Source organism: Gigantopelta aegis, unplaced genomic scaffold, assembly GCF_016097555.1.
Source record: "Gigantopelta aegis isolate Gae_Host unplaced genomic scaffold, Gae_host_genome ctg3397_pilon_pilon, whole genome shotgun sequence".
NCBI lineage: Eukaryota > Metazoa > Mollusca > Gastropoda > Neomphalida > Peltospiridae > Gigantopelta > Gigantopelta aegis.
This window is the reverse complement of record NW_024533321.1, coordinates 1-12,417: the sequence shown is the minus strand read 5'-3', so window position 1 is coordinate 12,417 and position 12,417 is coordinate 1. Positions and strand designations below refer to the sequence as shown.

Below are 12,417 nucleotides of genomic sequence, written 5' to 3'. Positions count from 1 at the left end.
CTAAAGCCAACCCAATAAACTCCTTTGGCACGTTCGAACATCACCATAGTTTCCATTTAAGTTTGAATATGAACATGCTCTGTACCACCATGCACCAATTCTTATAACAGCACAATTACCACCATATTGATCATTGTCATCGTCTTTAGGGAGAATTTTTGTTGATTGTTGTTAAGACAACGAATCTCCAGCAGTACCACTATATCCAGATACATGGAGAGTATAATCAGTGGTAGAACCACCTATGTAAAAGGTAGAGTAACTGGCATATCGTTTTACACCAATCTTATCTCTCAAATCGACTCGTAGTTCTGTAGATACACTTCCATTAGCTAACCGATGGAGTTTACTAGTCCTAACCAATGTTCTCCTGATAAGTTACCAAAACCATGAACATAATCAGTCCAGTTGAGATAGAAGTTAACAGAACCATCCATTCTTCTTTGAAAGACAGTCCATCCACCACCATCAGTCTCCATGTCACAATAGGCCTATACAATGTATAGAGATGAATCATATGCATCATGTTTGTTAAAGACTATATTGTACCTTAAAGGTGACATATTGTCAGGTTTAAGGGATAGATACCACTTTTATTTTGTCCCTTCCTCAAAGCATCAAGACAGTCCAGATATTCTCCATCTGGACTCTCATCAGCAAAACAAGTACAGTTGTATTTTTCTGCATCATTTAGTTTTCTACAAGTACAAGAGAGATCTTGTCCTTCCTCATCATTAGCTTTACAACTGTAGAGCTTGTCCTGTATGAAATGAATTTATTATAATTCACAATAGGAATTAAACTTGTAAATTGTACAGTTTTTGTACATGTACTTTACTTTCTGGTGGACAGTTTGCTATCACACTGCAGGGGGGGGGGGCAGACAACAATAGCTAGAAAAAGAACGATGTTGAGTTTCATCTCTTCTTTAAAGTTAACACCTCAAGGATAAGTGGTATATAAACTTGTCTTGAAGATTTTAGTCACCCCTGTTATATATGGAAGAATATGGCTTCCAGTTGTACCCTATTTCCTTGAAGGTCATCTGAACATCTGCTTTGTCACCATGTTACCTGTTCAAGACAGACAAAAGGTAGACACCTCATTTCTTTGATATAGTAGTAATATTAGAATATATGATGACTCAGCTTGGTCTTTTCAGGGACATGTGGGCTTTGTTATTGGTATCTTATCACATTTCCTCCTATATGTGAGTAACTAAAGTGATTACTCATGAGAGGTTATCAAAACAGTGTCTGTGAGGTCAATATCTTAATAATCTTATTATGTATGTATGTTTAATATAATTTGTATATTATCAATCATATGTTTGTCTTATATCAACTCTCATTGTCACATAATGTTGATAGCTGGCCAGAACATCAAGGGATTAATGAAATTTCACCATTTATTGCAAGAATATAATATTATAGCAATGATTATTTGCTATACTTTAAAACACTCAACTGTGCTTTAAATAAACTTGAGTGGGTTTCCCAATGTCTCTTGAGTCATGCTCTAACCTGTATAGTGCGGACATGATGGTAGACAAGTCATGTTTTTGATGTCTGAGGTTAAATGCTGATTCAGTGACATTGTCAGCTGTCACCTCATAGTTTTAGGAGATTCCTCTTAGTAATATTAGAATATATGATGACTCAGTTTGGTCTTTTCAGTAACATGTTGTTTATAGTTGTAATGGTTTCCTTTAGAGTAACCAGCTCAGTATTGTTGTAACTGACTCATTAATCATTATGTTATTATCTTAAGACAAAGTTATTATATAATACTGTATGTTTAATACTGAACAAGTACATTGAAGTTAATTGTTCACTATATATAAAAAAAATATCTCATTAGACTAGTTCATAATTGATATTATTATTAGTGAAATAATATAAAAATTAGATATGTACATGGCCAAAATTTTTTACATGCTGACTTAAGATATATTTATTTGCTATGCTAATATAGAGCTGACTATGTTGATAAGATAGTTGTATACTCACACTTGAAGCAAAATGGTAAATCATGACATTACATCATGTTATGTTCAATCATGGACGAGCACCTCCATGTATGTTGATAGTAAAGTATTATATTTTCAATTTTTTAATATATTATAATAATATTTGACGTATTATTAATTTTTTTGATGTATTCTCAATTTTTTAAAATGATTATCAAAAATACATCACATCAATGTGTAAGTAATATTGAAAGAATAGAGGTATAATCTTTCAAATAACTAAAAAAAGTTGGAATATCTTGTAACATTAGACACGCCGAACTTTCATCTCAACAAATGGCAGAGAATAAGTGTAATACTTCCAGGTATACCATTTAATGCCTTTTGAAAAGCTATCATCACCATAACGACCATTTAAGTTAGCCCGATGACAGTTATTATACCACCATGCACCAGTCCATTCCACAGCACAATTACCACCACTATATTGATCATTATCATTGTCTTTAGTAGTATATTTCATGAGGTATGATATGTAAGAGAGTCTCCAACAGTACCATTATATCCAGATACATGGAGAGTATAATCAGTGGTAGAACCACCTATGTAAAAGGTAGAATAACTGGCGTATCGTTTTTACACCAATCTTATCTCTCATATCAACTCGTAGTTGTGTAGATACACTTCAATTAGCTAAACGATGGAGTTTACTAGTCCTAACCAATACTCTCCTGATAAGTTTCCAAAACCATGAACATAATCAGTCCAGTTGTATTACTGACATTATTATTATGAAATATTGTATAATATATAGTTAAATATTAAAAACTGTTTGCTTAGCAACAGTTACCAAATAATGAGTATTTGTTGATGCTTAAAATGCGGTTAAAATTAGACAATACATGAAGTTATTTGTTTTGTATAATAAGCTAAAAAAGCAGATTAATGACATGTTATACTGAAGACTACACTATGTGTGCATCACAGATGATATGTTAATCATCTAATTTATTGGACAAGAATTTTCCCATGTAGATAATATCACAAAGAATATTATTATTCTCAATTTATTGATAAATGATTTTATTAAAAAATCATGACATTATATATGAATAATATTGAAAGAATTATATTTATAAAATCAATATTTTTATAACTAAATGTAACTAACTAAAACAAGTTTGAATGTTTTGTAACATCAGATACGCTGAACATTTATCTCAACAAATGGCAGAGAATAAGAGTAACCCTTCAGGTACGCCAGTTAATACCCTTTGAATATTCACCATTGCATAGTGACCATTTAAGTTGGAATAATGACATTCTTATACCACCATGCACTATGAGACTTCAACACAATCTTCATAATAATCAGTCTTTGCAGCCTTCTACTCCTTCCTGCTGATGACACTTGTAGTATATTCCAAATTTAATATCAGGAACACATTGTTTTGCTTTCTTTTCTCACTGCTGGCAGGGAATGGGTTATTTTCAAGACAGTGACAAAGGTGGTCCCTTAATTAATGTTGAATATAGGTTATTCGTGTTGGGGTTTGCCCACCACAAAAAGATGTGGCAAAAGCTAACAAAAAACCCCACAAACATTTGCAAACGTCACCAATGTTTTGGATAGGCATCTTTCAGAAGTTTCTGTGCAGCAGTGATGACTGCATTACTCAGGAACCTATCATTGATCACTGATTTTCTGTCTAACAGAAGCAATGTTAATTCTTAATGCATCCAATATATGGCTGGGACATCTTTCTTGTTTGTTAGGTCCACACCTTTTATTGGAAAAAAGCTAAGTAGTATAAATATTGAACCCACAGTTTACTACTGTTATGATTTCATTTGCAATACTCTGCTATTAATAAAAAAGTAGCAAACTGTGGGTTCAATATTTATATCAGTGACACTTTAATGAAACCAATGTTAGATTACTCTTTCTTGACATTGTTAATGTCACATTGGAATGGGTCTCGTCCAAAGAGTTCAGTTTTGGACTCTGTCTAGTTAATACTTATAATGGTGTGTTTGTCTCTGGTTTGATTAGCAAGAGTAACAGTCTACTCAAAATAAAAAAAAATAATTTGATATTGCAAATTTATCTTGAATATTTAATATCATTTTACAAACATGAAATTATTGTCAGTTTGGTGATACTAATAGTAAGTATCTATTTATCTATAGTGGGTGCTCTTGCTTCAGAATTGATCTTGTCAGGAAATTGAAAGGTCTCCAGTCTAGTCAGGAGAGTCCAATAATAAAAAGTACAGTTAGCACACATCTACATTTTTCATCAGCACTAGTAAATTGAAAAGTCTTTCAATACAATTTTATCATATATGTGTAATTAAAAAAAATTTGTGTGTATTGATAGACACTGAACCCTAAACTTAAATTGTTAACAAACATTCAAATTAAATGATAAACGTTAATTTTAATGCCTAAAAGAAACATATAAAAGAACTTGATTAAAATAAATATTAAAACAGAATTCTGGCCGGCGGGAATATATCAAGAGCACGTGTACACGCCTAGCAAGGAAGCGCGTGACTACTATTATGGCGGGAAATATCAGCCACTAGCACGAGCCTGACGAGCCAAAAATTATATGGTGGTAGTGCGCTGGCATTTCCCGCCAATTGTCACGGGTTTGTGCCTTGTGTTTGTCAAAATGAAGTATGACAAGATGTCTTGATAACATAAAAGGACTTCATGTTTCAAGGTTATGCAAGTTCACAGACCCCTCGTGGGTCTTCGTCGCTACGACTCGTCTTTGATTGTTCTAAGTTCTCCTGATGGATTGCTTGTTTTCAGTTCTCTGATATTTTGATTGTTCTCAGTTCACTGATGGATTGCTTGTTTTCAGTTCTCTGATATTTTGATTGTTCTCAGTTCACTGATGGATTGCTTGTTTTCAGTTCTCTGATATTTTGATTGTTCTCAGTTCACTGATGGATTGATTATTTTCAGTTCTCTAATATTTGGATTGTTCAGTTCTCCAATGGATTGATTGTTCCAGTTCACTGATATTTTGATTCTTCTCTGTTCACTGATGGATTGATTGTTCCAGTTCTCTGATATTTTGATTGTTCTCAGTTCACTGATGGATTTGCTTGTTTTCAGTTCTCTGATATTTTGATTGTTCTCAGTTCACTGATGGATTGCTTGTTTTTCAGTTCTCTGGCATTTTGATTGTTCTCAGTTCACTGATGGATTGATTGTTCCAGTTCTCTGATATTTTGATTGTTCTCAGTTCACTGATGGATTGATTGTTTTCATTTCTCTGACATTTTGATTGTTCTCAGTTCACTGATGGATTTGCTTGTTTTCAGTTCTCTGATATTTTGATTGTTCTCAGTTCACTGATGGATTGCTTGTTTTCAGTTCTCTGACATTTTGATTGTTCTCAGTTCACTGATGGATTGATTGTTCTCAGTTCTCTGACATTTTGATTGTTCTCAGTTCACTGATGGATTGCTTCTTTTTCAGTTCTCTGACATTTTTGATTGTTCTCAGTTCACTGATGGATTGATTGTTCTCAGTTCTCTGATGTTCTCTTGACGAAAAAGGTGAGTCGCTCTCCTGTCCATTCCTCTTCTCTCGTCTTCCTTCAAGCCTTCTTTCCTCTTCTTTTTAATTTTTATTTTAATTTTATTTTGGGCTATTCAGCCTATACACCATACACACACTCATACAATCTCTAAAAATCATCTCCCTCCTGCCGCTCGGCGGCCTAAAAAAATTTTTTTTAATATCTCAGGCCGCCGAGTGGCGGGGGGAGCTCTGATCTTCTAGGTGCGTCGTGTTGTGTGCTGTATGTGTGTGTAGGTTGCTTGGTCCCTTTTCACTTCCGTCTGTCTCTCTTCACTCTCTATCCACTCATTGTCCCCATCAGTTCATGACTACTCTCTTTTTCTTTCCCTGCAGGAGCAGCACTGGCGAAAAGGTGAGCTGTCTTTCCATCCATCCATCCATCCCATCCACTTCTCATCCATTCTCATCCAGTTGTTATTTTTTTTCTCTTCCTCCCCCTCTATGTTCTCAACTGTGGACTGACTGGACTCTTGGGAACTCTCCATCTTCTTCTTTCTACTATTGTGGAATTGGAGACCTTCACTGGACTTTTTGTTGGATTGGAGATCTTCGCTGGACTTCTTGGGGACTCTTCAACTACAGAGACAGTTTTATCTTATATTTTTTTAAATTTTTATAATTTAGTTTTTTGATTTTCATGTTGTATTTTTTGTAAATTTTTTAGTTTTCTTTTTCTCTTTTCTTTTTATTCTTTTAAATAGTTTTATATTATTTAAATAGTTTTTGTCTTTAATCTTTTATAGTTTGTTTCTAAAAAAAACAGTTAATCTTAACTTTAGTTTTGCTTCACTAAAATAAGTCAATCTTAACTTTAGTTTCAAAAGTTGTTTTTTCTGTTTCAAAAGTTGTTTTTTTAAATATATTTTTAAAAAAGTTTTGTTCAAAAAAAAACAGTTAATCTTAACTTTAGTTTCTTCACACTAAACATAAGTCAATCGTAACTTTAGTTTCAAAAGTTGTTTTTTTTTTTTTGAAATATATATTTAAAAAAATTGTGTGTTTTTTTTAAAACAATAATTTAGTTTGTATTTTTCTTTTTTTCTTTTATAGTTTTATATCTTTTATAGTTTTATATTATTGTTTTTTTAAATATAAGTCAATCTTAACTTTAGTTTCAAAGATATTAAAAGTTAATTATGTATTTTCTTTTGAAACTGTAATCTTAATAATACCTTATCTTTAATATCACTTCTTTAATAAGTCAACTATAATCAGTTTACTTACCATTTTGTTGTATTATTATAATTATACTGATTGTTATTACAACATAACATTATGCATCATTTTATTCCTTTAGTTTACAAGAATATATTCTTTAATTTTCAATCATATTATATCATTATTTTAATTAATTGATTAATGGAGCTTTTCCCCCAAATAAGATACATTAATTATTGTATGTCAATATACCTCATTATAACATTTATGTTGTTAGTGTTTTATTTGGTATAAAACTTCACAGATCCCTCATATACCAAACATGTTAAAAGGACAACCATAATTCCATCTCAATAATTAGTACCTAACTATAATTTCATTACTTTAAACTTTTTGTTAAATTCATTTTATATTTTTATTTATTTTAAATTTAAAAAATAGTTCTAAATCAGTTAACTTTTAAGATTGATTCAAATGAACATATGTTTTTCTGTAATGTAGTCCCTCAAAGTAAAGCCTACATCATGTCTACATTATTATTACTGTGACTTTAATATATAAATCAAAATATTTACACCAATTCTTTTAAAAATGACAATTATTTGTAAATATTAAAATTTGTCTCAATTGTTAACAAATTTAAAGGTTTATTGTTGTCTTTTAAATATCAATAAATATGATATTCAGAATATCAGTTCTCTGTTATTTACAGTGAAAATATTAACATGCCTTTTTTTATCCCTAATTAGTTACATCCGTTGTCACGACAACTCTCCCTAGTGATTGTGACCCTAGTTTTTATCACTCATCACAAACTTGATTTATAGCTACCAACACCTTGTATATGAGGCCTAGATCACAATATGACATAATAGTCTGTCCATATTTATATTCAATTTATACATCCATTTGTCCATAAATGAATTCATTGATGCCATCTATCCATCTATTCATTCAACTATCATCCATCCATTATGTCAGGTCCTTACTTCAGTTTTTTCTAACAGCATCATTTAATATATCTTTATGTGAAGTATGTTAAAGACAATACCATTGCCTATTTTATAAGATATCATGGCATAATGCTTAGCTACCTGACTGATCACATGATTCATCACATGATAATCAAATGACTTGTCTTTTTAAAATTACTGTGTATACAGTCAAGACATTTGTTTTTCTACCAACACTTTATAATTTACTAATGGAGGACAACTCTCATATAAATGATACCATAACAGTGTCTACTAAATAGAGTGGTCCCTATTATATTCATCTACTAGCAATAAGATACTTAATATTTGCCTTGTTGTGAACCAGAGAGTGTCCATATGGGTATCAAAGAGAAATGAAGGCTGTTTCCCCTTTAGAATAATAGTTTAGTCTCTGGGGGTTCTAAATGGAGAGAGAGAGAGCAACAGAGAGATGGAGTATATAACAACATGTTTACTTGTAAATCATGTTGAGTTGTAATCCATGTCCTTGTAATGCTAATAAATTAATATTTATTGGTAGATTGTGTATAGTAGTGAGTGTGGTTCATACTCAATATCGTGGTTTTTTAACAGACATTGAAGTAATATTCAAATCAGTGGATAGAGTAACCAGTGAACTGCACATGAGATATCAATATATCATGTGACATTGACCCCCTACCTCCTTAATTAACGACCAGGACACACAAGATGTCCCTGATATTGGGTCAGCATGGCAATAGTGCACAGTTTTTTGTAATTTTTCAGTCTTTGATCGTATATACCTCACCCACTGAAATATAGAACATATTATAAATTATTGTAAGACAGAAACTGAAAAAACATTACAAACTTGTCCTGACTTCTTCTCATAGTACACTTCTTCTCTCATTGCTGGTTTGCCAGCCTTTTTCCTAATCTTTCTCTTCCTGTTAACAAACATCTGAGACATAAGTTTCAATTAATATGTAGGTTTATTGCTTCATTAGTCCAGGTTTATAATTCACTAGCTTCTCTCAGCTGTGACATTGCCATTTGACACTTAAAAAGTTCCCCAGGTGGTTAAAGCTCTCTATTTAAGTAACACAGCCTAAGAAGTAATTTGTATGTGTCGAGTTGCCCTTTCTTTTCTCCAAATTAAGTCTGACACCCTTTGGTCCCAAGACGGAATTAATTTTGCAGCCTTTTCGTTGCAAAATTTGGACCTAGGTCCAAATTTTGCACCAGGACCAATTTTTTTGTAGTTGCATCCAGTTATGTAACTTCTTAAATTATAAAATTAATATTGTCTATGAACAATAATACTACTACTTAATTGTGCAATGTGCATACAATCAGTACATAATACTAATAACCATATTATTTATTATACAAGTTAGTTATTGACTATTATTTCACGATTCTCCTTTCCTTCTTCATATGGCCAGTTGCCATTAATAAATACCATAAAATGATATACCCAACCCTAATACTGAGAACACCCCCCCCATGACCCCTCGGTACAGCATGACGTCTTTAGGACCTGCTCTTAAAGATACAGGATCATGTGATTTGTCCAGCTAAAATGAAAGAAGTCATTGTTACTTGGACATGTATTGGTCTTAGTAAGGCTTCAGTTTTATATCAATATGAGGCAAAGTATAATTGCTTATTAGACCACTACTAGTAATTAGGTTTATGACATGTACTTAGAATAATCTAATTGGTACTTTGACCTTAGAAAGGAAATACAAACAATAGATATCAATTTGAGGGTTTCCCATAATTAGAATAAGTAAAATATCATAATTAAAACACAGTCATTTATCATGTATCTTACTCTGAAGAATTCTTGAAATATTCGGAACTCGATTTGGTGAATTTAATATATTCCAATGCATAGCTGGTTTGTATGGAGGAATGTACTTGACTAAAAAAACGAAGAGGTTTGGTGTCCCTGGGCCACCCCTAAAAATTTATTACAATATAGACATCGTATCATTCAGTAAACTATGTTTATTTAGGATTATTGTTCCATACCTTTCCTCCATATGCTGCAGCTCCTTCACTAGCTTGGAGTTTTGCTTGCAGTCTGATTGTATTCGAAGGCCATGTTGTTTTTGACCTCACTCCGTATATCTCCGTAACGGTTAGAGATAATTTCCGGCACGTGTATCCCCGGGAAGGGGCCTAAGAAGCACCTCATCGAAAAGAGGTTTATGTGAAATTGGGCTGTTGAAATATAGACAGGAAGAAGAGTCCCATAAAATAACATACTAACTGTAAGTATACAATTGAGATATCCTGAAAACTCCTCATTCCTTCTTGTGTTGCTGAACCACAGGCACTTCTAATCACGTGACTACTCCACCCATCCCACAGTATAGACTTGTGGTTATAATTGTAAGATCAATGGATGGGAGTCAGGGAGAAGAGAAGAGCAACAATAAATGACTTATTGATTGATCTGGTGTCAGTTGAGCCATCAGAAATATTTTTTTTTCACCATTATCCTCACCATCGGCATCTGAAACTGTACAGTTAGAATGATTACTTATATTTATGATATTAGTTACAATTACTATGTCATAATGTTGATAATAGATTAATTATTCAATGGCTATGTTCATGTAATGTTTTCCTATAGAAATGTTCCATAACATGCCTTACAAAGTAATGGGACTCCATTCTCAGAATTGAGACAGGAATGTGCTGAACTTATCTTTTTATTAGTCCTATTGATAAAATATTTGGAGGATAAACGAACGATCATTGATAAACAAAATTTTAACCATTCATGTTTAATAATTGTATCTCCATTCAAACTACTAGTAAATGTCCCCATTTGTTTATTTAAATTATGTTAACATATTCTTTCCCTTACAGCCCAGAATTATTCCCAATTCTGCTGAGGCAGTTTGTAGGAATGAGTGATGCAATCAGCTACTGGTGTCGACAGTAGACAGAGGAGGAGGGACAATGGGCGGAGCTTGCTAACTTAGAAAAAACCTTGTCCAACACACACCTGAACAAGGCTATTGAGGACGAGATTAGAAATGTGATAAAGACCTTAATACTAAGAAAGACAATGAGACAAAGAAGCAAGTCAGTTTTAAAGAAGACAGTAGTTTGTCATCTCATTTTGATGATAAAGATTTATGGGGCACATGGTTAGGATATTTATAATTTGTTTAGTATATTTGTGTAACTCTCTCTCTCTATTTCCTCTCTCTCTGTCTCATCTCTCTCTGTCTCTCTCTGTCTCTCGCTCTCTTCATCTTTCTTCTCCCTCGCTCTCTCTTGTCTCTCTCTCTCCTCCCCCTCTCTCTTCCCTCTCTCCGCTGTTTTCTCTCCCCCACCTCCTTTCCAGACCCTAATGAAACTGCTCAAGATATGATCAATGCTTACCAACTGAATGTATTTGCTAATGAAAATCAACCTATTCAAATACTATTGGATCAATTAAAGGTATCACATTATAACCACTATGTTGGAATTTGTAGTACATTACTTCCTTAGAGTTTAGAAGCATACATTGTTAAGATAGTACACTAATGGTTATGATACTGTGATGTTGTTTGGTCTTGTTGTTCAGCTAGTATCATTTGTGTTATCAAAGATGTGTTAGAACATGTGGTTTGTCTGTATCACTTACTCTTTCTCTCTCTCTGTCTCTCCCTCCCTCCCTCCCTCCCTCCTTCCTCTCTCTTTCTCCTTCTCTCTCCTCCATCTCTCTCTCTCTCTTTCTCTCTCTCTCTTTAGGGTGTATATTATTTGAACATACCAATAGATACTATTGATTTAACTGGAGTTAAACTAGAGAACAGAACATGTGAAGTGTTAGAGGCTGTTTCTCAGTAAGTACATGCCTCCACTTTTGAAGTTAGAAAGAACAAATTTAGAAGATGAAGTAAGCCATTTAGTTTATTTCCATAACTAATTAATTATCAATTAATTATATCTATATATATAATATATTAAATTCATCCATTTGTCCATTTACTAGTCCATTATCAATCCATCTGTCCTTTCATGCATCCATTCATGCAGTCCATTTATCTAGGGTATTATTGCTATCTGTGAGATGGTAGAGTTTTATGGATGTGCTTGTAAGTTATTGTTAGCTCACAATAATCGGCTCAGACCGAGAGCATGGCTAACTATAGGAAGAACATTAAAGAAGGTATTACCACCATTATATATGAGTAGATAACATTTAAGTGAAGCCTAACCTCTCTATCATAAACTCTTTTAAAAATACCCTTGTACTGTAATGTCTCAAAATGCTAATGTATTATAATAATGTCCTGAAATATAGGGGAACATTTTTAAGTCACCACATCCTTTATAAAGTTTCTATTCCAGCTATATTACATAGTGTATTTTATATCAGTGTGCTCTAGTAATGATTGGTGTTTTCTTTAGTCTCCTTTATTGACACAATTGATGTGGAGTTATTGTGCATTGGATGAACAGACTCTGACATTAATTGTTTAAGAGCTGTTTTCGCGCAAACTGTGGTCTTAAAGTACTTAAAATGGAGGGTGAACAATCTCACTGGAAAAGGAACATTCATTTATCAGTTAGTGTAGGGGTGTTGTTAAATTTCTAAGCATTATCCCTTTAGATTCAATATGATTAGGTGGCTGCTAATGAAGTTTAATGAAAAACCTTCAAGCCACCTACTTACACGTAGCACCTTATCCGAAGATGGACAACACTAGCAATTTCTTCGTT

At 33.0% G+C, this 12,417-nt stretch overlaps 1 protein-coding gene across 1 annotated transcript; it reads right to left on the bottom strand.

The window, feature by feature from the left end:
• Positions 1–8,653, bottom strand: LOC121392130 (ficolin-1-like). The gene is made up of 3 exons (XM_041523488.1): positions 8,555–8,653; positions 338–491; positions 1–143 (listed from the first exon to the last, which is right to left on the bottom strand). Exons 1-3 carry the CDS (start codon positions 8,651–8,653, stop codon positions 1–3), a joined length of 396 nt encoding a protein of 131 aa, XP_041379422.1.
• Positions 8,654–12,417: the final 3,764 nt, after the last annotated feature.